This window comes from Heliangelus exortis, chromosome 2 (genome assembly GCF_036169615.1).
Source record: "Heliangelus exortis chromosome 2, bHelExo1.hap1, whole genome shotgun sequence".
NCBI lineage: Eukaryota > Metazoa > Chordata > Aves > Apodiformes > Trochilidae > Heliangelus > Heliangelus exortis.
Genome location: NC_092423.1, coordinates 149,860,518 through 149,886,169, shown reverse-complemented (window position 1 = coordinate 149,886,169; position 25,652 = coordinate 149,860,518). Strand labels below are relative to the sequence as shown.

Here is a 25,652-nt window from a genome sequence, read left to right as displayed (position 1 = left end):
CTGCACTTGCTGAAATGAACAGCAAGTTTCTCAGGCAGTGGCTGCTGCTGGGACTGATCCCACTCGATGTTTAGAGTTCCAGCTGGAGAATGGGGTGCAGAACCAAGGCCACTGCTCAGCTCTGAGGAACATTTGGCCCTCTGGAAGGAGAAAAGGAGGCAAGAGGTCCCAGCTGCAGCCCTCCTTTGGGGAGGAACAGACAAGAGAAATGGCCAGAATTGACCAAACAGAGGATTCCATCCCATCCACCTCATCCTCAGGAGAAATTGGAGGGATCACCAGGGGCAAAGCCCTTCCTGCTTCCCCTTCTTCCCCTCTCCCTGTTTGCTTGGGCATCCTGGGAGGATTCCATCCCTTCCTCTGCCTGTGCTCCTGCTCCATGCCAGCCTGAATCTGTGTGTTCCTGCCTCCAGCTCCCCACTGCTGCTGAGCCCAGGAGTCCAGCCTGGACTTTCCCAGGGCTGCCCTGCAGCCTGGGTGGGGATGGGAGAGTTATTGGGGGAAAGGGGGGAGGAACCTGGGATCCATTTTCCTGGATATTTGTAGAGATTTAGTCATTTTTCCTATTTCTCATTCCTGTTCCATTAAAGCTGTGTAGTTTAGTTTCCAACCCATCAGTCTCTCTCCCTTATTCTCTCTCCTTCCTTTATCAGGGAGGGGGATTAATAGACAGCATCTTTTATTTGGTTTAATTGCCAGGCCAGTGTTAAACCCTGACACCAACAGGGGCACAATTCATGCCTTGGTCCTGCTGGCCACCTGGGCCATCCCTGGCTCATACTCAACCCCACCTGACCAACACCTTCGGGTCATTTTCCACCAGGAATTTTCCAGCTGCTCTTCCTCAAGCCTGGAGCATTTCCCATATTCTCCAGAGCATCCCAGGGACACTTTTTCTCTCCCTTGGGTGTCAGTCTGGGGACCCGAGGGTGCTGTGAGGAGAGGGGGCATCCAGCAGGGTGTTGCTGCCATCCAGTGGCTTTGGGATGGATTCAAGGATCGTTGGATCCTTGAGGATCCATCCATCCAGGATGGCTCTGGGCACCCTCCTCCACACCAGATCGGTATCCAGGAGGCTCCAGGTGGGATGTAGGGGCTGAGGGTGATGGATGGGATGAGTATTGGATCAAGGACCGAGCTGAGAAGCTTTGCTCCTCTTCTTGGGACCAGAAGGAAAACCTTCTCTGCCCCCCACTGACAACCCCAGTGATCTGCTCCTGGTCTACAACTGCTTGAAAAGACCCCCAGGTACTTCTGAAGGGCTTGAGCCTGCTAAAAAATAATAAATAAATATAGAAATACAGTGTAGAGAGCAGTGGGAGCACCTTGCGTGGTTGCTGTGTCCAAGCACCAAACCCCACTGGGGCTTGGGGTCATCAGCCCAGTAGCTTTTATCCCTCTGTTGTCCCCAGGGACAATCTGGGGCTTTGATTTGTAGCTGGTGACAGCTACAGAGGAGCTATTATGGGGTATGATGCCCATGAGCTATGAAGTGAGGAGGCAGGAGCATGGATCCCAGCCCAGCTGATGCTTTCTCCTCTTCTCCTGAGAGCTGTTGGGTGCTTCATGGAAGGGAAAAATCAAAACCCCTTCCCCACCCCCACTCTGGGAGGGCTGGGAGATGGGCTGGGTGCTGCTTCTTCCTGAGCATGAAGCTCCAAGAGGGGGGAAATTCCACCTCAAAGGCAGAAAAGTGGGCTGGAGCTTTGGAATTTTGCTGGGATCTCCCTATGGGGTTTTCCAAGGTGGTGGCCACCACTCTTTTCTGTTTCATGTGCCCTAGAAATCAACAAAAGATTAAAAAAACCCAAAAAAACACTGTTTCTACCTTCTCTTTGGTGACAAGATGCCACTAAAAGCTGTGTTAACTGGTCCCAGTTCAGGATGCCCAGGGTGAGGGATGTTGCACGAGGTCTCAGCACCTGAATCCACAAGGACAGGGGTTGGAGAGACCTCAAGTCCTTGATTTGCTGTCAAGCTGCTCTGGAAATTGTTCTTTTGTCCCCTCCCACCAGGATCCTACAGGATCCCTCCACCTCCTGGTGCAGATGGAGAAGACAAGGATGGAAAAATCCAGCTCCAGGGCCTCTCGGAGAGGAGGGAGGGAGCACCAGGTTCTTGTCTTGCAGATGGAGTTCCCATCTCATCTGAAAATCCAGCATCAGAGGGGGAGATGATCCTGGATACAGAGTCATGAGTTTCCCACATCCACTGAACGTAGGTGGGAAAAGGCAGCACAAAAAATTCCTGTGGGTGGCTTAAAAAAAAAAAAAAAAAAAAAAAGGATTTGGTAGAGCTTTGAGGGTGGGTACAGGAGGTCTGATGAAAGGGAAAGCACCTTAAAGTACAAAAATGTGTCAGAAAGAGAGAGAGAAAGAGAGAAAGGAAGAGACAAAGGAAGAGAGAAAGAGAGAAAGAGAGAAAGGAAGGAAGGAAGAGAGAAAGGAAGAGAGAAAGGAAGAGAGAAAGGAAGGAAGGAAGGAAGGAAGGAAGGAAGGAAGGAAGGAAGGAAGAGAGAAAGGAAGAGAGAAAGGAAGAGAGAAAGGAAGGAAGGAAGGAAGGAAGGAAGGAAGGAAGGAAGGAAGGAAGGAAGGAAGGAAGGAAGGAAGGAAGGAAGGAAGGAAGGAAGGAAGGAAGGAAGGAAGGAAGGAAGGAAGGAAGGAAGGAAGGAAGGAAGGAAGGAAGGAAGGAAGGAAGGAAGGAAGGAAGGAAGGAAGGAAGGAAGGAAGGAAGGAAGGAAGGAAGGAAGGAAGGAAGGAAGGAAGGAAGGAAGAGAAAGAGAAAGAAGAAAGAAAGAAAGAAAGAAAGAAAGAAAGAAAGAAAGAAAGAAAGAAAGAAAGAAAGAAAGAAAGAAAGAAAGAAAGAAAGAAAGAAAGAAAGAAAGAAAGAAAGAAAGAAAGAAAGAAAGAAAGAAAGAAAGAAAGAAAGAAAGAAAGAAAGAAAGAAAGAAAGAAAGAAAGAAAGAAAGAAAGAAAGAAAGAAAGAAAGAAAAAGAATGAGAGAAAGAGAAAAAGAAAAAGAAAAAGAAAAAGAAAAAGGAAAAGGAAAAGGAAAAGGAAAAGGAAAAGGAAAAGAAAAAGGAAAAGGAAAAGGAAAAGGAAAAGGAAAAGGAAAAGGAAAAGGAAAAGGAAAGGAAAAGAGAAAAAAAGTCAGATGCCATTTTAACCCTGGCTTGATAGAGAGGAGAAAAAGAGGCTTCCCACCACACTTCTATATATTGACCCAATGTGGAAAGCATTGTTCATTCCCATCTAAGAGGGATTTAAACCCATCCCTGTGTCTCTGAAGAGGAGGTAACTCTGTTCTTTCACCTCCTTTCACCTCTGACTTTTTTTTTTTTTTTTTTGTTCACCTCCTGTGGGGTGCACGAGTGACACCTTTCTTCCCACTGATGTGCTCTTCCAAAATCCAGGGGTTTGGAACTCCTTATTCAAGAAAACAGCCACAAAACCCCAAAAGCAGCAGACCAAACCCCATGGTGTGAAGATGATTTTTTTTTTGGAATGGTTTCCTTTACTTTTCAGGAGAAAATTTCTCAGGGCACCCAACCTGGAGCCCACATTACCCCATGAATATCTCATGGGACAAGGCTACCAGCTCCCAGTACATCACACTGGAGATGATGATGGTTCACCAGGAGCTGAGGGACCCATCTAGATGCTCAGGAGCTTGGCTTGCCTTGGAGGAGACCATACAGGAGCCACGTGATCTCTCCTAACCTCAACAGCTCGAGATTTCATAGAATCATAGAATAGTTTGGGTTGGAAGGGATCTTAAAGATCACCCAGTTCCAACCCCCCTGCATGGGCAGGGACACCTCCCACCAGCCCAGGTTGCTCCAAGCCCCATCCAACCTTCAGCACTTCCAGGGATGGGGCAGAAAAAACTTTTCTGGACAACCTCTTCCAGTGCATCACCACCCTGACAAGAAAGAACAACTTCCTAATGTCTAAAAATGTAAAAAAATAATGTCAAAAATTCAGGTAAAAGTGACCCAAACCTGACCCATTAAGAAGGGCCTCCAAGGGCTTCTTCCCTCCATGGCTGGGACACCCAACCCCACGTGGAATTCGTGACAGAGATTCACCAACAAATGGTTTTTCAGTCAGTGCTTTTTAATCCAGAAAAGGGGAGAGTCCACGTACAAAACAGAACCCAAACCCAACCCCAATGGTGGGAGGGGAATTTTTCAGCTTGCACCAAACACAACCCCTTCACCAGCATCAGCAGAGGAGTTGGGTGATGCAGGGAGGGGCTCACTGCTTCTACACGTTCCCTCTAAATAAATCCATCCACGGCCGTGTTGGCAACACATTTAGGATGGGGGATGGGGGGAAAAAAGGTTGCTGGGATACTTCTAACAGCAAGGTGGCCTTTGGTGTCAACCTACCCCCTTCTTTTCCCACCAAGCAGCTGGGGAGATTATGTAGAAAATCTACAGCAGATGGTCTCAAGGTGGCAGACAGATTCGTAAGCTGGTCTGATGATGGCTCAGTCTATGGAGAAGCAGTAAAGCAGGGTTAAAAAACCCTCCTGAATTCAAAAAAAAAAAAAAAAAAAAGGCTGAAAGCTTGGCACGTGGGCATTGGGCCACCTAGAAGTGGTCAAGGTGGGCAGGGGGGATGCTCTAACGACTCTGCCAGTGCTCGTCGGCTCCGTTCAACTCCTGCTACAAATTCACCACAACTTGGAAAAGTACAAAAATATTCAGTTCCTTCTCTGAAGGGTGTTTTCTACCTACCCAAGATCATCCGAGCACTGGAGACCAGACAGCTCTTTAGCCTTCAGAAAAAAAAAAAAAAAAAAATAATAATAATGCACGAAGCAGAAATGGGATTGAGAAAATTTCACCAATATATCTAAGAATGTATTCAGAGCCTCCCAGCATCTTCAGTACAATTACCAAGAGTTATGTATCCATCAGCCCAGTTCTGGTACAAATGCTGACAGCACAGTGTTAGGGTATTAGCAACGTGTGCAAGATCCAATACTAGCACAAATTTAGTAGTTTAATAATCTGGAAGAGCTATCTTCCTGGAATTTTAATCTCATACCAAGAAAAAAAAATAATAATAAAACCCAACCCAACAAAAGAAGGCTGTTAGCTATTAATCTACTCACATATTTAGGGCAATCCACCTCTACTGATTAAAAAAAAAAAAAAAAAAAAAAGCAAGACAACAAATGGACATTAAATCTTTCCCTTTTCTTCCAGGCTGTGCAGCTAGGCTGTGTTTGCTGGGTGTCTATTAAAAAAATAAAATCAAATAAATCAAAAAGCACTAAAAAAAAGAGTCAAACCTAACTTCAGCCCATTTCACAGGGACATCCCTAACTGGTGTGGCAGCTGAGATCCACAGCCCAGTGGTGTCTGGGTCTGTGCTGGACCCCATGATGGGATCACCACAAATCCTCGACGCCTCCGTGATCCCCTGTCCCAAAAAAAAGGGGAGAGGAAAGGGGCCTCCAGTTGGAAGTGCTGAATGACTTAGTTCTGTCAGCAGATCTTGGCCACCTTGCAGAGAAAACCTAGGAGACACTAAAGAAGGTTACAGCTTTTGCTTTAATGGCTGGGGCTTGCTTGGCTGCTCCTCACACCGAGCAGAAGACACAAACCAGTCCCTGCTTTATACCAAAGCACAGCTCCCCCCCTCCTTCCCCCGACCCCCTTAAGAGCCAAAAAGAAACAAAAAAAAAAATTGAAATATTAAAAATACATCAGTGTTTCTTTTTTTTCTTTTTTTTTTTTTTTTTTTAAGCTGAGGAATGTTTTAACACAGAAGTTGGGAGGTGGAGGAGCCCAGCGCTGTGATTCATTCGTTCACCTTTTTGGAAAAAACTCCAACCAGTGGCAAATCCCCAGGTTTTGGGGTGGTCCTTGAAGCCCCCAACCCAACACAACCTCTTCAGGCCACCAATGCTTGCAAGGGTTGATGGGCAACCAGCCCTGGAGCCCACGGAGCCACACGACCCAGGCTGGTGGCTACTTCAGTACATGGCCTCGTTGTCTCCCACCGTGGTGAAGGGAATGCCATAGGTGCTCTTCTTGCTCCTCTTGCTCTTCTTGCTCCAAACCAGCAGGGTGCTGGCACTCTTGCTGTTCATCAGGCTCTTTCTGCTGTTCTCCTTGTTGCTCTTCAGCATCCCACTGCCCGAGGACATCACTGCTGCCTTCTTGTCTGCCTGTTTGGGAAGGGGAGTGGAGGAGGGTGTGAAGACAGGGTAGAATCTGGGCTGTAGGGGCTTCAGTCCTGCACCTTCAGCCTTTTCCTGGTGGAAAAGGACCCAAGGGCTCAGTAGTTGGCTGTATATGAGCCAGCAGGTGCCCAGGTGGCCAAGAAGGCCAATAGCATCCTGGCTTGTAAGAGCAATAAGGTGGCCAGAAGGGGAAGGGCAGAAATTGTCCCTTTATACTCAGCACTGGTGGGGCTACACCTGGAATCTTGGGATCAGGTTTGGGGCCCTCATTACAAGAAGGACATGGAGGGGCTGGAGAGTGTCCAGAGGAAGGCAAAGAAGCTGAGGAAAGGTCTGGAGCACAAGAGCAGCTGAGGGAACTGGGGATGGAGAAAAAGGAAGCTTAGGGGAGACCTTCTCACTCTCTACAACTCCCTGCAAGAAGGTTGGAGTGAGGGGGATTAGTCCCCAGGTTGGTCTCTCCTTCCAGGTAACAATAACAGGACAAGAGGCAGTGGCCTCAAGTTGTGCCAGGAGAAGTTTAGGTTCCTTTAGGAACAATTTCTTCCCATAAAGGATTGTGAGACCCTAGCAGGCTGCCCAGGGCAGTGATGGAGTCCTCATCCCTGGAGGGATTTAAAAGCCATGTTATGCCTCAGGGTTTGGTGGTGGAGCTGGCACTGTGCTGGGTTAAGGATTGCACTCTTCCAGGTCTTTTCCAACCCAAAGAATGCCACGATGCTGTGTGACTTACAGCTTTCTGTCCCTCGGAGCTCTGCAGGGTGATCACACCAATCTCCACCCCTTCCTCCCCAGTGCTCTTCAGCAGTTGCACCACCTCAGCATGTTTGGCCCACCTGCAGTCCCTGCCATTCACTGAGATGATGTAGTCTCCCTCCTTCAGCCCAGCTTCCTGCAGGAGAAGACAGAAGGATGAGGATGGTGAAGCTGATGCTGCACGAGGTCTTCTCAGTGCCCACCCCACTCTCTGGGTCCCAGCTGTGCAGAGATGTGGCCCATGGGGATGGATGGTTGGGGGGGGGGGGTCTCCCCTCCACCTCCAGCAGAAAAACAGCTGAGATCTTCACCATCCTCAAGATTTTCCCTCCACGTTGCAACTGGCACCCAGAGAAATGGGATGCTCCACAGGCCAAGGATCTCTTTGGCAGTTCCTGGTGGTGCTTGGCACCCAAAATGCTGTCAGCTCCCATCCCTGTGGCTTTTTGCAGCCAAGTTCTGCCTCTTGAATGAAGGGCTGCAGGTCTCCAGAAATAATATTGGATGAAATATTGAATAAATAATGGAATGATTGCCTCCAAGCCTTGATCCCTGAGAAAATGGAGCAGGCTCAGCAAGGTCCTACACGTGTCCTTCATTCCTCAAGCCATCAACAAGGCTCTTGCCATCTCCCCACAGCTCTGCACCAAAGCATCAGAGATGGGAGGAACCCAAACCAGTTGGAATGGAGGTTTAGAAACTTGTCCACACAGGGACAACCATATTTCAGTGCCTATCTGGACACCAGTTCCATCCCAGCTGACTGAAATGGATGTTAAGGAGCCCAGAAGCCACAACTGGGGTCCAGGTATGGGCCACGTCTGGTATTTATGAGTATTTCAGTATTTCAGCATCCCCAAAAGGGATATGAACCTGCTGCTAAGGAGATGCTGGGCTCTGGGTGGCTCTGAGGTTGATGCTGAGGAGTGTTAGGGAAGGGGGAGGCCTTTCAGGATGCTTCAGCAAGCTTCTGGTGGGGAAAAAAACCTGCCCTTGATACATGAGAAAGGCCACCCAGTGAGTTTTCACTGAGAGAACCCAGGTTTCAGACTTGCCATCTTGGTCCATCCACTGTCACATCCCAAAATGGGGGAGAAGGGAGCTGGGTGCTTGCCAAAGAGAGGCTGCCAGCAGTTAAAAAAAAAAAAAAAAAGAGCTAAAACTCCTTATTTTTCCCTATAAAAAATATCCCAATTCTTTCACAGCACCCATCTTCAAGCCCCAGGCTGAGAGCCAGCCAGGATGACTCTGAGCACAAAAATGCAGTTACCAAGCCATCCAACTGCCCCAAAACTACCCCAAATGACCCAAAACTACCCAGCACCTCTTGAGACAACCCTGCCACCCCACTTCCAGCATCCTCAAGGATGGATTCCAGCATCCTTGAGGCCAAGGAGGGTTTGATGGTACTCACAGCAGCACAGCCTCCTGGAATGACCCCAGCAATGAGGACAGGGGAGTCTCCTCGGAGTGTGAAGCCAAAACCATTCTCTCCTCTCATCAGGTGGACTCTCCTCAATGGGTACCACTTGTTTTTGGCTGAGAAAACTGAGAGAGGCCCCTGGGGGAAGGTAGAAACATGGGAAGTACTTTGGGGTGCAAGAACAACTCCCTGTGCAACCTTGCAAACCTCCCCCCCCCCGATGGGGAAGGAGCAGGGATAGAAATCCTGTCTTCTGCATTTTAATTTTTTTTTAAGGACTTGATTTTGAGCCTGCCTGGTGTTTTACACCCAAAAAATGCAGATTTATGGAATATAGAGCCAGAGGTGCTTAAAAGCCAGTGTCAGATGTCAGGTTTCTGAGGAGCAGAACAGTCTTGGGAAGGACCTCAGTTCCAACCCTCTGCTCAGAGCTAAGGTCTGGACATCCTTCCAGCACTGCCCCACTCCTACAAGGCAGGAGGAGGAGGTCTTGGCACAGTCAAGTCACCTTTTTAGGGTCAGATCTTATGGAATCGTAGAACTATCAGGGTTGGGAGGGACCTTTAAAATCACCTCATTCCCTATTTTCCTGTCTTTTTCCTACTTTCCTATCCCTACAGGTGCAGGATTTACCTGTCCACCCTGGGGCTGTTCAAAAGCAGAGATGCCCAACCTCTCCTGGGGGTGTCTGAGGGATGGGGACAACCCAGCCAAGTCTCACAGCAGCCCCAAGCCTCAGCCCTGCTCCCCAAAACCCTGTCAGCCTCCCAGCTGGCATCATCCTGCTCTGCTCTCCCAAAAAACTTCCTCTAAAGGGTTCTTCCTGGGTAATAGTCCACCCAAAATGTCTGTGCCCATTCCCTCATGCACTGGACAAGCTTTGCAACCCATTTAGCTCTTGAAGAGACAGATTTGTGTCCTCCTACCCTTCCTCCTCTGTGGGTCCCTCTTTTCCAGGAGGCATCTTCATCCTCCTTGGAAAGCAGCCCCTGAGAGCAGCAGCTGGATGAGGAGAGGGAAAAGAGGCTCTGGGGAAGCCTCTGGGGAAGAAGGAAACCAGGCAAGCAGAGCATGCAGAGGAAAAGCAGGAGGAGGAGGAGATGTCTTCTCCCCTGGGGCAACCTTACGTACCAGCCTGTGGAAGAGGTCGGTCACCTTCACCTGGGAGAAGTTGGGGGATTTTATCTCTGGTTTCTGGTGTGTTTTGGCTAGTGGTAGGAAGAGAAAAAACCACAGATGCAGGGGGTCAGTGCTGCCTCTCCATCACTCTCCTTGAGGAGCTCAGATCTATTCAGGCATCCTGGAGCCCCCCACTCCCATCCGAGATGCTCCACCAGAAGCTCCGCCATGCCCCAAACTCACCATGGAGTTTACCCACCCCACAAAACCTCTCAGAAATCCCCTTTTGACAGCAAAAAGGGGAAAAAAACAGCAAAACCAACACCCCCCCAAAAAAAAACCAAAAATCCACTCACGGTGAATGTCTGGGGCATCCCCTGTTTCAAAGAAATCCTCCTCGTGGTCGATTTCCGAGTATTTGCTCAGGGAGCGTTTGTGGGCGAAGGAGAGGACCTCCTGGAGGATATCCATCTTCCGTAGGATTTTGCACAAGCCGTGGAGCCTCATGGCTTCCTCGTGCTTCATGATGGCTTTTTTCAGATGAGCTTTGCCTGCAAGGAAGCAGAGAGATGACAAGGCTGGAGCAGAGCAGCCCCGTCACCGGTTCTCCCTCTCCCACGGACGCCAGCAGCCTCCACGCTTCTGTCACCCAACGTTGAGTCAGGGACAGCCCAGTCACGTTTGCAGCCTTCCAGGCACTAAATGGAGTAGGTCCCAGCTGTCAGCTTGAACCCTGGAGGTAGGGCTGGGGAAGGGACCTTGAAGGGTGACCTACTTCACTCCCCTGATGCCAGCACCGGAGCTGGCAGATGTTCCCAAAAAAAAGAAAAAAAAAAAAAAAAAACCACAAAAAAAACCCAGCACCGAAGGAGCTGCCACCGATTTGCACCACCCCCGAAGTTCCTCCTAATGCTTAACCTCAATCTCCTCTGCAAATTAACTTCTCTCCATCTCCTTGCATCCTCTGAAAGGAGGAGGGGGGGGGGGAGGACACGAGGGACAATTTTGCTCTGTCCTCCCGGTGACAGCTTTTCAGTTTGGGAAAGATGCCGCCACGTCTCCCTCTTTTCTAGGTTAAGCCAAAGCCTTCTCCTTGCCCTGCAGGTGCTTTTTTTTTTTTTTCCACCCTCTTCAACTGCTGCTCTTGCTTTGCTCCTCTCAACTTGCCTTCAACGTGTTTCCACTCTCGGAAAATAAAAAAAGTGGCTGAAAAAGGTCCAGAAGAGATGAAGCGGTGATGACCCAGGAGTATCCGAGCAAACGTGGTTTTTGCAACCAGGATACCCACATCCAATGCTAAACTACCCAAAAATAAAAAAAAAATTAAATTCTAGATATGTATATATTTATACACGTATCTTAGAAACCAGATCCTGTAGCATTTTCAGGTTTTGGACACACGGTGGCAACAGAACCCAGGGAGGTGATGGGTGTTTGCTCCTAAGCAGCCTGGAGACCCCTGCTTTTCCCTGGGAGAAGTCAAAATCTGGGAAATCTTTGATGAAAAAATGAGGGGAAGAAACCTTCCAAACTCACTGTATCAAATGCAATAAATCATATATTATCATTAAAATTAAAACTGGGTTTTAGTGACCATCAACTCCTCTTGTTCCCATGAGGAATAGAGGTTGGGCATGGAAGTCGTGGAAGCTTTGGGCTCCAATCTGCTGAAAAGGGTGGAATGTCTCATGTCTGATCAAACTTAACATTAATGGTTAAATTAATGATTAAATTAATGGCTAAATTAATGTTTAAATTAACATTACATTAACAGTTAATGTTAAAATCAACATCTGCATGTTGATTTTTCACCAGGCTGTGTTGAACAGAGACCATTCCCCCCAGGAAGAGCTGGAAGCTGGGCTGACAAAATTGGGAAACCAGGTATTTTTGGGGTAGTGTTCCCACAACACTCTGGTTTTGGGGTTCATTTAAGGAGTCTTCCCACACTTCTCATCCCCAGCAGTGAACTCTGGCCCAGCAGCCAGGAGGATTTTGCTGGGGATGGAGATGTGACAGACTCCTGGTGGGATCTGTCTCCTTTCATCCATGGGCAACAAGAGGAAAAAACACCAAGAGGAAGCTTGTGTGGGAGGAAACCAGGAGATGACACCCCAAAAATCAGGGTGCAGCTTTGCTGGGGAGAGGCTGCCAAAAGATGACTTCAGCTGAATAAGCAATGCTCTGTTTTTTTCCCCTGAAGCTGAAAATTTGCAGGGGAGGAAGTTCTTGTCTCTCGAGCTTTTTGAGGCAGCTAAAAAAGCCACCCCCCTGGCATCTGCTGTGTCTTCATCTTATCAAGCCCAAACCAAGGATCTTTGTGTCCCTGCAGGGTGTTAGGTGATGTTCTCTGGCTCAGGACACCTTGGGTTTATGGTCACATAAACCTTATGGTTTATGGTCACAAGTTGGTGCAAGCAGCATGGGTTGGTTCTCAAGATCCTACTAAGGAACTGTGGTCCTCTCCTGCCTTCCTAGGGATCCTGGTTTGGGCCAGGATAAAGGGGATTTTCTGTCTTGGACTTTTGCTTTCAGCTGAGTCTCTTGGAAGGAGCTGCACTTGCTGAAATGAACAGCAAGTTTCTCAGGCAGTGGCTGCTGCTGGGACTGATCCCACTCGATGTTTAGAGTTCCAGCTGGAGAATGGGGTGCAGAACCAAGGCCACTGCTCAGCTCTGAGGAACATTTGGCCCTCTGCAAGGAGAAAAGGAGTCAAGAGGTCCCAGCTGCAGCCCTCCTTTGGGGAGGAACAGACAAGAGAAATGGCCAGAATTGACCAAACAGAGGATTCCATCCCATCCACCTCATCCTCAGGAGAAATTGGGGGGATCACCAGGGTCAGAGCCCTTCCTGCTTCCCCTTCTTCCCCTGTGCCTGTTTGCTTGGGCATCCTGGGAGGATTCCATCCCTTCCTCTGCCTGTGCTCCTGATCCATGCCAGCCTGAATCTGTGTGTTCCTGCCTCCAGCTCCCCACTGCTGCTGAGCCCAGGAGTCCAGCCTGGACTTTCCCAGGGCTGCCCTGCAGCCTGGGTGGGGATGGGAGAGTTACTGGGGGAAAGGGGGGAGGAACCTGGGATCCATTTTCCTGGATATTTGTATAGATTTAGTCATTTTTTTTTCTTTTTATTATTCCTGTTTCATTAAAGTTGTGTAATTTAGTTCCCAACCCATCAGTCTCTCTCCCTTATTCTCTCTCCCTTCTTTATCAGGGAGGGGAGGGGAATTAATAGAGAGAATCTTGTATTTGCTTTAATTGCTAGGGCAGTGTTAAACCCTAGGAAAAGCTCTTTTCAAAGAAACCACCCCCCAAAAAAATTGTACTCACAAAGAGAGAGGCCCTCAAGATGTCTGGGTAGAATCCCTGCCTACACTGGGGGGTTTATGAGGGGCTCACTGAGCTTGAATTGAGGTTTTATTGTAAAAACTGAGGGGTTTTGCCCCCAGGGATGTGCTTACCCAACTTCCTCCTCTCCTCAGGGTCCTGCAGCAGGACACGGAGGGATGGTCCCTCTGGCATGGTGATGTGGAACTGGATAAAAGCCTTCTCATGGTCCAGCAGCTCAGCATCAGCTGGCACTGTGTGAAACAAAGGGGTGGGGATGGGCTTCAAGAGGAGTCAGGGTGCTGCCTGGCCACTTGGACCCCCCTGTCCCCAACAAAGCAACCAAGGGAGCCACATCTGGGCTGATGTGGCCTTGAAAACTTCAGCAGCAGCTTCTTCTTCTCAGCCAACCCCAGCCTGCAAAGCCCAAAAAAAAAAGCCCAAAAAAACCCCCCTGGTGAGGGGACAGAGGAATTATTTCAGTCCAGGTTACACCAGGCATTGAAGCTTGAGTGCAGGATTAATCCTGAGCACACCATGAATATCCAGCTCCTTTTTTTTTTTTTTTTTTTCCTTCCCTCCTTTGCTCCAGTCTGGGAGCAGGATTGGAAATCAAGAGCCCCCAAATTTTCCCCACCTGGAGGTAGTGACATGGCCCAAGTCAAACAACAACTGAAGCAGCAGAACTGGGCAGATCCAAGTCTAAACTGGGACCTTCCTTGCTGTGTCTGGGACCCCTGCATGGGCAAAGGGGATGTGGGGCAACTAAAGGGGTCCCTTAAGGGTATCCAAAGAAGTTGGTGAAGGCTCTGAAGCACAAATCCCATAAGGAAAAGCTGAAGGGAATTGGGGGAATTCAGGGGGGGGTTGAGGGGAGACCTTTTCACTCTCTACAACTACCAAAAAGGAGGTTGGAATGAGATGGGGGGGCAGCCCCTTCTCCTAAGGAAGAATGGACAGGGAAATGGGCTCAAGTTGTGCCAGGGGATGTTTAGATTGGAAATTAGGAACAATTTCTTCAATGAATTTTTTGTCAGGCCCTGGCACAGGAGTCCCCATCCCTGGAGGGATTAAAAAAACCTGTGTGTTAAGGCCATGGTTCAGTGGTGAACTTGGCAGAGTTCACGATTGGATTTGATGATCCTAAAGGTCTTTTCCAACCCAAAAAAACTGCAGTTCTGTGATTGATTGAAGAAACTGAGATGGATACAACTTGCATGGGTGCCTCAAGCATCACACTGGGCCTTTATTCCAGGCAAAGCTGTTCCTAATCCCCTTTGGATGCCAGGAAACTCAGGGTTACATGGAAGCCTCTTTTCCTGGACACAGAGGAAAAGAAAAATCAGTCTTGGAGGGTTCCAAGGAGCTGTGTGGACTTGATGGTCCAAATGAAAGCTCCCAAAGCACCCTGGCATTGGGAAGCAGAAGCTCCAGGGCTTGTTCTTCCTACAGGATCATGGAATGATTGGGGTTGGAAGGAATTTTTAAAGGTCCTCTGGTGTGCTATGAGCAGGGAATTTTCAACTAGCCCAGGTTTCTCACAGCCCCATCCAACTTGACCTGGAATGTTTCCAGGGATGGAGCATCCACCACCTCTCTGGGCAACCTGGGTCAGTGTCTTACCACTCTCATCATTAAAAAAAAAATAAAAAAATATTATATGTCGGCTGAATCTCCCCTCTTTCAGCTTAAAACCATCACCCCTTGTCCTACAGCAACAGCCCCTGCTAAGAAGTCTGTCCCCATTTTTTCTTAGGAGACACCATCCCAGTCCTCTCCATCCCTGAGGAATTAAATGAGGGCAGAAAGAGTTTATTGCTGACTGGTTCTGGAAGCAAAATTCTGAACAAGGAGATCACAGGACACTTGGAGTGGCAAAAAGGCCTCAGCCACACCTCCAAGTGATGGGGTCAACACCCCACGGGTCCATGGGTCACACTGTGCATCACCTGTCCACCTCCAGATCCTCTGCCTGACCCAAAATTCCTTGCCTGGGTGTCAGTGCTGGCACAGATGGAGATCACATCACACTTGGAGGGGCATAAAAATGGATATATAAGATCCCAAAAGTGAGCTCCAGATGAAGCAAAATATATATAAAAAAAACTTTTAAATTGGTTGGGCTGGGGATGTTGGATTGATCTTTAATTTTTTCTTAGAGGTCTTTTCTGACTTTAATAATTCTACAAAACCAGAAATCCAAGGAAAAATCTGCCCAGTGGCTGAGTTACTGAGTCAATAAATGAAATAAACAATTCAGAGCATCCCCCAAATTTTAGATTTTGTATCCATCCACCCTGGGCATAACTTCCTTCATCTCTTAATTTTAATTTTTTTTTTAATTTTTTTTTTTTTGAGTCTCTCCCACTCAGCTGTAAAACTCCCCAGGGCACTCCCAGAGAGCAATGGCAGCAAAGTAATGACCCAACTTGAGTTGGGCTGGGGATGCTGGATTGATCTTTAATTTTTTCTTAGAGGTCTTTTCTGACTTTAATAATTCTAAAAAAACAGAAATCCAAGGAAAAATCTGCCCAGTGGCTGAGTTACTGAGTCAATAAATGAAATTAAAAGTTCAGAGCATCCCCAAACTTTAAATTTTGTACCCATCCACCCTGGGCATGTCTCCCTTCATCTATATTTAATTTTTTTTTTTTTAAGTCCCTCCCAAACACTCAGCTGTAAGACTCACCAGGGCAGTCACAGAGCAAAGAAATGAGCCCACTTTAGTTGGGCTGGGGATGTTGGATTGATCCTTAATTTTTTCTTAAAGTTCTTTTCCGACCTTAATAATTCTACAAAACCAGAAATCCAAGGAAAAATCTGCCCAGTGGCTGAGTTACTGAGTCAATAAACAAAATTAAAAGTTCAGAGCATCCCCAAAATTCTAGATTTTGTATCCATCCACCCTGGGCACGTCTCCCCTCATTTTTTTTTTAATTTTTTTTATTTTTTCAGTCCCTCCCAACCACTCAGCTGAGCAGGAAGGGGCCTCTAAGACTCACCAGGGCAGTCACAGAGAGCAATGGCAGCAAAGTAATGAGACAGGGCTTTGAAATGCTCTGATTTGACATGGACCATGGTGGTCCAGGAGAAGGGGACGTAATCCTTGACGTGGACCTGGGTCATTGTCTGGTGGACCAGTGAGTAGACATCTTCAACCTGTTGGGGCATCAAGACACAAGCTGCTAAGCCAGGAGGTCGAGCTGGAGGGGATCCAGGAGGAGATAACAAGAGTTTTCCTCTTCTGAGGAGGAGGAGGAGGTTCCCAAGTGGGGAGAACCTTGCTCCTCCCCAAGGTACTCACTCTGGCTGCCTCCTGGGCCAGCTGGAGCTGGGTGAGGAAGTCATGCTGGGCACGTAGGAAAGTCATCTTCTCAAAAACACACTCCTGGACCTGGGCAACCATCAGCCTCACCAGCATGGTCAAGGAGGCAGCACTCATATCCAGGCTGGGAGCATTGGAGAAGTTTTCCTTCAGGTAGTTAAAGGCACCTGTAGGAGGGAGAAGTTCCTGCTAAAAGCCAGAAGGACCAAGTTTTTGGAGCATGGAAGTTTCCCCACCAACCCAGCTCACACCTCAGCCATCTCAGCATCACCAGCAATGAGATCCCTGGGGAAAAAAATAACCCAGGGATCTCCCCCTTGCTACTTAAACCATCCCTGTGCCCACAGCTTTCTTTTCCAAAGGCCTGGGTGATGGTTCCTTTTTTTTCCCCCCAACTGTTTGCAGACAAACCATCATCTCTCCTCAGCTGGGCCATCCCAGCTGGTGGTGTTCAGCAAAGGGGATGATGGTTGGTGGTTCCTCCCCAGCTCCTCTTCAGAACCCACAGAACCAGAGTGGTGCCAGCTTGGTTTGTCACCCCTTGGAGGTGCCCTCTCCCCATCCCTCTTTGCACCACTGCTCCTTCCAAGTCACAAGGAGTGAAAACACTTCCTGCATGGTCCAGGGGAGGTGAGGAAGGAGGGGAAAACCCCACTTACCAGCTGCCTTCTGAAAGGCATCAATGGCCTGGTTGAGCCCGGGTAAGGTCGCACGGTCCTGCCGTGCCCCAATCTGGGTGTGTAGGGCTCCAATGTTGAAGAGGACACTGCCCTTCTCAAAGGCCAGGGCTCTCTGGTGGGATGGGACCCCAGTCAGGGAGTCATACCTGGGAAAAGGAAAAATCAAGTGCTGTCCATCCCTAGATCCTCACCCAGGGGCACAGGAGAAGCCTGGAGCGTTTTCCGCCCTCCCAGCCACCATTCCCCATCCCCGTGGGGAATGATCCCCATGGCTCATCCCTGGGGTAAATGACCCCCATGGCTCATCCCTGGTTTTCCTTGCTCCTTCTTAATTAATCCACCCAGGAAGGAACCCCAGAGCAAGGAGAAATCCCAGTTCCTTGCACCTCCTGGATCCACCTTTGGGGTGCAGGCAACGATCCCCGCCTGGAGGTTCGGTCCCATCTCCCTCCCTGGCTCACAGTGCCCAAGGTGGGAAGGGGAAAAGCTGCACAAACCAGTGGAAGAAGACACCCAGGCTTTTGGTGGGAGGGAAAAAACGGGTGTCAAGGAAGTAGAGCTGATTGTAATATTCCATCAGGAGCTCCAGCCCAGCCTCGTTGCGACTTGGGGTCCGCATCGCCTGAGATGTGGGTGGGAAGAGAGAGGAAAAAGGAAAGGAAGCACTGGATTTAAGAGAGTTGGTGGTCAGCCCAAGGGGGAAAACCTCCACCTGAGTGGCTGAATCTCCCCTCTTTTGTTTAAAACCATCACTCTTTGTCTTCTTGCAACAGCCCCTGCTAAGAAGTCTGTCCCCATTTTTTCTTAGGAGACACCATCCCAGACCTCTCCATCCCTGAGGAATTAAATGAGGGCAGAAAGAGTTTATTGCTGACTGGTTCTGGAAGAAAAACTCTGAACAAGGAGATCACAGGACATTTGGAGTGGCAAAAAGTCCTCAGCCACACCTTCAAGTGATGGGGTCAACACCCCACGGGTCCATGGGTCACACCGTGCATCACCTGCCCACCTCCAGATCCTCTGCCTGACCCAAAATTCCTTGCCTGGGTGTCAGTGCTGGCACAGATGGAGATCACATCACACTTGGAGTGGCAAAAAGTGGGTATGTAAGATCCCAACAGCGAGCTCCAGATGAAGCAAAAAACCCCAAAGAAACAAAACTCTGAAATTAGGGATCAAACAGGGGGAGCTCAACCTCATCAATAGGATCAGAGCAATAGGGACAAGGGGAACCCCTCTGGCAGAGGTTCAGCCATGGGAAAGGTCAAGGAGGAACTGCTCATCTAAACCAAGATTATTATTTTGTTGAAGAGAAAGTCATGCAAAATCTGTTGAACTAAATGCTAGGGAAGAAATAGGATTTTTTTTGCTCGTAGTTAAAAAAACTCTTGAGCTTTTGACCTGGCACAGAGAGGGGAGGGTTGGAGCTCTTTTAATGCCCAGCTTGAACCTTGGGGCTTTTTCTATCCTCTGGCTTTGCAGGGATCCTCTGCAAAGGGCTCCTCAGGCCCTTCAAAAGCCTCTTTTTTTCTGCTCTCCTTGATCAAAGCTTCATAGCAAGGCAAAACCTGAGGTTACTTCTGAGGAGAAAATTCATCTTTACTGGATTGCTTTCAAATTCCTCCTCTCCAAGGGCTAGATGGAGAGAGAAAAGTCATTTAGCCTTGCCAGGGGTGAACTAATCTTCATAAAAGAGTCATGGATTGCACTGAAAATTTTATTGCTCTTCAGCCCTGAGTTAGCAGGACACTAAAGGACATGGAAAGAAACCAAGGGCTGAACAGTTTGCAATATTTTGTAACCTATGAACCAAAGCCAAGGTGCTCTCCCGTGGGAATCCTGCACCATATGACCCAAGGATAAAGGTTCAGATTGGAGAGAGGATGAAGAGACCTCCAGAAAAAAATGTGGCACCTCCAACAAGAATTTCTGGACAAGCCAAATCAGGATTTTGCAGCTCAAAGGGCACCCACCTGCCTCAGCTCCATGAACTCTTTGATTTCCTTTTCAAACAAGATGCCCTCCTCTCCATAGTGTTCACTGATGAAATCCTGGAGGGGGAAACAAGATGAAAGCAAGCCCTTCAAAACAGATTTTTTGGGATTTCAAGGGTGACTTTGGGTGATCATGCAGAAGGAAACCTGCACCAGGGAAACCAATCCCCTCCCCTGCATCACTCTTGCTCTCCAGCATCTCCAGACCCTCCTCTTCCACATCCCAAGGTTCTCCCTACACATCTCTCTTTCTGCAGCAGTTCCAAAATGGGAAATTTTTGCCAGCATCTCTTCTACAGCACCCAAATGAACCATCCCCAAGTGCACCTGATGCTCACCTTCAGTGGTGCCAGCAAATCCAGCTCCTTTGTTTCCTTCAGGCCCAGAGGGATCATGGGGACACTGATGGACTCACTGGAAGAAGAAAAGAACCTATTTGGGGCTTGCTTTAAAAGCCTGGGAAAGACCCTGCCTGGCAGGGATTGAAAAGATCCAGCTCTTTGCCCTGGGCTTCTTTTAGAGGGGAAAACCAGAAAACCACCTGGAATTTCCCACATCCCAATGGGATGTCAGGAACAGCAGCACAAGAGGAAAAATGCACAGGAAATAACTTGAAACCATCACCTTTATTCCTCCAACTTCTGCTTTTCTCTCCACACCAAGTGCAATAGCAACAAAACAGCCTCCAGTAATGAAGCTGCTTTAATTAGCCAGGAATTCAATAATTCTCTGAGATGTCCCCAAGCCCAGCACTGAGACCTTGTTAGAGCATCCTTGGATGCTTTTAAACTCAGAGAACGGGTTTCAAGTGAGAAGAAAGTTTGGTAGAGAGGGAGACAGGAGGTGGATGAGGCAGAATCAAGCCCTTGGCAAGCCAGGTTGGTACCATATCCCCTCTCCTTACCACTGATAATTTATTAGCACAATAATCCATTAGTCCAGGCAGGAAAAGAGGCAAAAAAAATTGCAAAAACCTGGGGAGCAGGACAGGGAGGTTGCACCCACGTTTTCACCTCTTCCTATTGAATAAACAACTTCAAGAGAGCTATAATTAGTGCAGAAGAACCATTATTGCTCATTCCCTAACAAGATTTCTGCTTAGAGCAAAACAAAGGGGCTTTTGTTTTAGCCTGGGCAGGGATTTGGTTTTTGTTCCTTTCTTTTGAAACCAAGGCAAAGAAGCAGCAGGTTGGAAAAGCTGAGAGGGAAGAACTTGAGGAGGAAGAACATCTCCTGTGTTGGATGCATCCCTAATTCTAGCACAGAAGAAGAAGGACCAACATCCAGGATTACATTCAGAATCTGCAAAAGACTCTCTGAGAGCAGCAGACACCCAAAGGTGGTGGAAATATGGGCTCCCTTGGTTTTCTCCCCATAGAGTGGTGCTGAACGGGGCTGATCCAGTTGGAGGCCGCTCACCAGTGGTGTCCCCCAGGGATCAGTGTTGGGCCCAGTTCTGTTTAATATCTTTATTGATGATTTAGATGAGGGGATTGAGTCCATCAGCAGCAAATTTGCAGATGACACTAAGCTGGGGGGGAGTGTGGATCAGCTGGAAGGCAGGAGGGCTCTGCAGAGGGACCTGGACAGACTGGAGAGTTGGGCTGATCCCAAGGGGATGAGGTTCAACATTCCAAGTGCTGGGTCCTGCACTTTGGCCACAACAACCCCATGGGGAGCTCCAGGCTGGGCACAGAGTGGCAGAAAGGGACCTGGGAGTCTGGATTGACAGGAAGCTGAACAGGAGCCAGCAGTGTGCCCAGGTAGCCAAGAAGGCCAATGGCATCCTGGGCTGGCTGAGGAACAGCGTGGCCAGCAGGTCCAGGGAAGGGATTCTGCCCCTGTGCTCAGCCCTGGGGAGGCCACAGCTTGAGTCCTGTGTCCAGTTCTGGGCCCCTCAGCTCAGGAAGGAGATTGAGGTGCTGGAGCAGGTCCAGAGAAGAGCAAGGAGGCTGGGAAGGGATCCAGCACAAGTCCTGTGAGGAAGGGCTGAGGGAGCTGGGGGTGTTGAGGCTGGAGAAGAGGAGGCTCAGGGGAGACCTCATCACTCTCTCCAACTCCCTGAAAGGAGGTTGGAGCCAGGGGGGGTCAGGCTCTGCTCCCAGGCAGCTCTCAGGAAGACAAGAGTCCATGGGTTTAAGCTCTGCCAGGGAAGGGTTAGGTTGGATATTAGGAAAAAATTCTTTCCTGCCCAGGGAGGGGGTGGATTCTCCATCCCTGGAGGTTTTGAAGAAGAGACTGAACGTGGCACTCAGTGCCATGGGCTGGGAACCACGGGGGGAGTGTATGAAGGGTTGGAGTTGATGATCTCAGAGCTCCTTTCCAACCCCAATAATTCTGGGATTGTCCACATTAGTCCCATGCTCAGTTTGATGCTCACCTTGCAGGAAGCCTTCAAAAGCCCTGATGAACACTTGAGAGACAACCACAAAGATTTGAGTGCTCACATAAAATATCACAATAATGAGGCAGTGTCCAAGCAGGCAATGGCCTAGAAAGCTCTCCCAGGTGGATATCAAAGCCATTGCAGCAAAGGGCAGTAGGATCTCTCTCTCACCTCTGTCCCCACCCCAAATCCAAGCCAGGAAATGATTCCAGGGAAGCAGATGCCCTGTCCTTAGGTCCCTTGCAGCTTCTACTGGTTGGAGATGGGCAGAAGGAAGGGAAATGCCCCATGATTACACAAGGCAGAGCTCAAAGCCAAAATTTTCACCTTGAGCTTCCCCATCAGCAGTGAATCCACCCTAAAATATCTCCCCCTCCAGTCCTCCAGAGCCAGGGAAGGGAGGGTTCATGTGACACCCTGGAGGTTTTTAAGAAGAGACTGAACGTGGCACTCAGTGCCATGGGCTGGGAACCACGGGGGGAGTGGATCAAGGGTTGGACTTGATGATCCCAGAGCTCCTTTCTAACCCCAATGATTCTGTGAAATTCTATGAAATATTTACAAGGAGTCCCATGGATAGGACAAGGGGTGATGGGCACAAGTTGCTCCTGGGGAGATTCCAGTTGAACACAAGAGGAAAATTTTTCACTCCGAGGACAGTCAGACATTGGAAGACAAGAGGCCATGGGCTTAAGCTCTGCCAGGGGAGGGTCAGGTTGGATATTAGGAAAAAATTCTTTCCTGCCCAGGGAGGGGGTGGATTCTCCATCCCTGGAGGTTTTTAAGAAGAGACTGAACGTGGCACTCAGTGCCATGGGCTGGGAACCACAGGGGGAGTGGATGAAGGGTTGGAGTTGATGATCTCAGAGCTCCTTTCCAACCTGGATAATTCAGAGATTTTATGCAAAGAAAGGAGGCAGAGCAATAGGTACAGGCTGAGAGGCTTCTTCCATCACAGAAAAAGGAAAAATGAAATGATGGTGGTAATAAAAATCAAATCCCAAGGGAGAAAGCTGCTCTTCCCAAGGCAGAAGCAGCTGCCTCCTGTACCTCTCATTCTGGTAGACATCCACACTGCTGTTCAGCTCCTCCAGCTCCTCCTTCAGCAGCTGCAAGTTGGAGTTCACATAACTCAGCTCCAGGGCAACTGTTTCTTTGACTTTGTGGTTGCTGGTGGCCCTGCAAGACAACACAGCGTGGGTCAAACCTCCCCTGTTTCCTTCCTGCCTTGATTTATCAACACTTGAGTGTGCTGATAAAGAGAGATGAAGTTATCCAGCAGTGGAATGTCACCAAACCTTCCTGCTGAGCCAAACCACTTGACAGTGTCCTGGTTTGGGCCAGGATAAAGGTGATTTTCTGTCTTGGACTTTTGCTTTCAGCTGAGTCTCTTGGAAGGAGCTGCACTTGCTGAAATGAACAGCAAGTTTCTCAGGCAGTGGCTGCTGCTGGGACTGATCCCACTCGATGTTTAGAGTTCCAGCTGGAGAATGGGGTGCAGAACCAAGGCCACTGCTCAGCTCTGAGGAACATTTGGCCCTCTGCAAGGAGAAAAGGAGTCAAGAGGTCCCAGCTGCAGCCCTCCTTTGGGGAGGAACAGACAAGAGAAATGGCCAGAATTGACCAAACAGAGGATTCCATCCCATCCACCTCATCCTCAGGAGAAATTGGAGGGATCACCAGGGGCAAAGCCCTTCCTGCTTCCCCTTCTTCCCCTGTGCCTGTTTGCTTGGGCATCCTGGGAGGATTCCATCCCTTCCTCTGCCTGTGCTCCTGATCCATGCCAGCCTGAATCTGTGTGTTCCTGCCTCCAGCTCCCCACTGCTGCTGAGCCCAGGAGTCCAGCCTGGACTTTCCCAGGGCTGCCCTGCAGCCTGGGTGGGGATGGGAGAGTTATTGGGGGAAAGGGGGAGGAACCTGGGATCCATTTTCCTGGATATTTCTATAGATTTAGTCATTTTTTTCCTTTTTCTCATTATTGTTTCATTAAAGCTGTGTAGTTTATTTTCCAACCCATCAGTCTCTCTCCCTTATTCTCTCCTTTCTTTATCAGGGAGGGGAAGGGGATTAATAGGGAGCATCTGGTATTTGGTTTAATTGCCAGGGCAGTGTTAAACCCTGACAAAGAATCAGGGAATCCAGAGCATCCATCCTGCCAGACAAAACTCATTACAGTGTTGCCCCCTAAGATTCCACCCCTCCCAGAGCATCCTCCCCCTTGCCCATCCATGCTCCCACCTCCAGTCTCAGATTTAGCTGGAAGAACTCCAGGTGAAGCCTCACATCAGATAAAAATGTTCCAGAGTTGAGTTTGAGGAAAAAGAACTCTTTTTTTTTTTTTTTTTTTTTTTTTGGGGGGTGGGGGTGTGCAAATAAAGCAAGGATCCTGCCCTCTTTTCCCTGCTCCTGTACATCAGGAGGTGGAAACTCCAGGGACTGATTTCAGCTGCCTGATCCCAGCAGGAAAAGCTCCTGGGGTGATTATATCCATATTATCAGCTCCAAAGGAAAGGAGGGAGATAACCCAGAGCTGAGAGCATCCAGTCAGCAGCTGGAAGGGGCTCTGGGGCTTTGGATTCTCACCCAAAATCACAGCAGGATCAAGGGAAAAACAACATTGCCATGGGCTCTGCTCCCCAGTTTTGCAGACCATGTTTCCTTCAACTTGTTTGTCTTTTTTGTTTGTTTTATTTTTCTTTTTTTTTTCTTTTTTTTCCTTTTTTTTTTTTTCTTTCTTTTTTTTTTTGGCTATCTTTTGGTTTTTCTGTTTCTTTTGTGGGTATTTTTTGTGTATCTTTTTTCTTTTTTTTTTTTTCTCTTTTTTCTTTTTTTTCTCTTTTTTTTTCTCCTTTTTTTTTTTTTTTTCTCTTTTTTTGGGCAGCCCCAAAACTGGGCCCTGGCAACCAGAGATGCACACAAGAACCATAAGAAAAAGTCATGCTCAGATTAAAAATATTTTAAAAAAGATGAAATAGTTGAAAAAATATATAATAAGTGCATTATGCCTGCTACCCAAGCTGAAGCTATCTGCAAATTTACTGAGGAAGCACTCAAACCCTTCATCTACATTATTAATAAAAATACTGGACATGGGAAGCCCCAAAACTGAGCCCTGGGGACCAGAGAGGCTATCTTTTGGTTTTTCTGTTTGTTTTGTGGGTATTTTTTGTGTTTCTTTTTTCTTTTTTTTTTTTTTTTTCTTTTTTTTTTTTCTCTTTTTTTGGGCAGCCCCAAAACTGGGCCCTGGGGACCAGAGATGCACACAAGAACCATAAGAAAAAGTCATGCTCAGATTAAAAATATTTTAAAAAAGATAAAATAGTTGAAAAAATATATAATAAGTGCATTATGCCTGCTACCCAAGCTGAAGCTATCTGCAAATTTACTGAGGAAGCACTCAAACCCTTCATCTACATTATTAATAAAAATACTGGACATGGGCAGCCCCAAAACTGAGCCCTAGGGACCAGAGATGCTATCTTTTGGTTTTTCTGTTTGTTTTGTGGGTATTTTTTGTGTTTCTTTTTTCTTTTTTTTTTTTTTTTCTCTTTTTTCTTTTTTTTCTCTTTTTTTTTTTTTCTCTTTTTTTGGGGCAGCCCCAAAACTGAGCCCTGGGGACCAGAGATGCACACAAGAACTATACGAAAAGGTCATGCTCAGGTTAAAAAAAATTTTAAAAAAAGATAAAATAGCTGAAAAAATATACAATAATTGCATTATGCCTGCTACCCAAGCTGGAGGTATCTGCATATTTACTGATGAAGCACTCAAGCCCTTCACCTTTAATAAAAATATTGGACATGGGCAGCTCCAGAACTGAACCCTATGAAGCACCAGTGCTGACCAGTTCCTAACTGGATTTAACTCTGTTGACTGGGATTCCCTGGCCATGCAGCCCCTTTCTAACCCACCCAAGAGTCCAGCTGTGTATTCCAGGAGCTGCCAGGTTCTCCAGGAGAACACTGGGCATGGAAGAAGAGCAAAGTCCTGAATTTCCTCAGCCCATCCTGGCTGAGCCTGAGACCCTGCTCTGGGAGGACACTCAAGAGGAACCTCTCCATCGTTTTTCCAGACCCCTCCTGTAGCTCCCCAGATCTTTCTTCTCTCAGGCCACAGCTTGGACAGGGGAATCTGTGCTGGGTTAGGAACTGGCTGGAGGGCCGGGCCCAGAGAGTGGTGCTGAACGGTGCTGATCCAGTTGGAGGCCGCTCACCAGTGGTGTCCCCCAGGGATCAGTGTTGGGCCCAGTTCTGTTTAATAACTTTATTGATGATTTAGATGAGGGGATTGAGTCCATCAGCAGCAAATTTGCAGATGACACCAAGCTGGGGGGAGTGTGGATCAGCTGGAAGGCAGGAGGGCTCTGCAGAGGGACCTGGACAGACTGGAGAGTTGGGCTGATCCCAACGGGATGAGGTTCAACATTCCAAGTGCTGGGTCCTGCACTT

The 25,652-nt window shown here is 48.2% G+C and overlaps 1 protein-coding gene across 3 annotated transcripts in view; it reads right to left on the bottom strand.

Moving 5' to 3' along the window:
• Positions 1–4,097: 4,097 nt before the first annotated feature.
• RHPN1 (rhophilin Rho GTPase binding protein 1) overlaps positions 4,098–25,652 on the bottom strand; it is a 39,990-nt gene continuing 18,435 nt past the window's right edge. For 2 of the 3 annotated variants that reach the window (XM_071738527.1, XM_071738529.1), the window contains exons 3-15: positions 22,255–22,383; positions 19,157–19,232; positions 18,798–18,875; positions 17,322–17,446; positions 16,804–16,970; positions 16,124–16,311; positions 15,822–15,978; positions 12,954–13,073; positions 9,853–10,047; positions 9,509–9,585; positions 8,369–8,515; positions 6,932–7,090; positions 4,098–6,183 (exon numbers count right to left, since the gene is read on the bottom strand). In XM_071738527.1, the coding sequence (XP_071594628.1) occupies positions 5,989–6,183; positions 6,932–7,090; positions 8,369–8,515; positions 9,509–9,585; positions 9,853–10,047; positions 12,954–13,073; positions 15,822–15,978; positions 16,124–16,311; positions 16,804–16,970; positions 17,322–17,446; positions 18,798–18,875; positions 19,157–19,232; positions 22,255–22,383 (1,813 nt within the window). In that variant the 3' untranslated portion in view covers positions 4,098–5,988. The remainder of the gene's footprint in view (positions 6,184–6,931; positions 7,091–8,368; positions 8,516–9,508; positions 9,586–9,852; positions 10,048–12,953; positions 13,074–15,821; positions 15,979–16,123; positions 16,312–16,803; positions 16,971–17,321; positions 17,447–18,797; positions 18,876–19,156; positions 19,233–22,254; positions 22,384–25,652) is intronic. The other variant, XM_071738528.1, reaches the window with a different exon arrangement.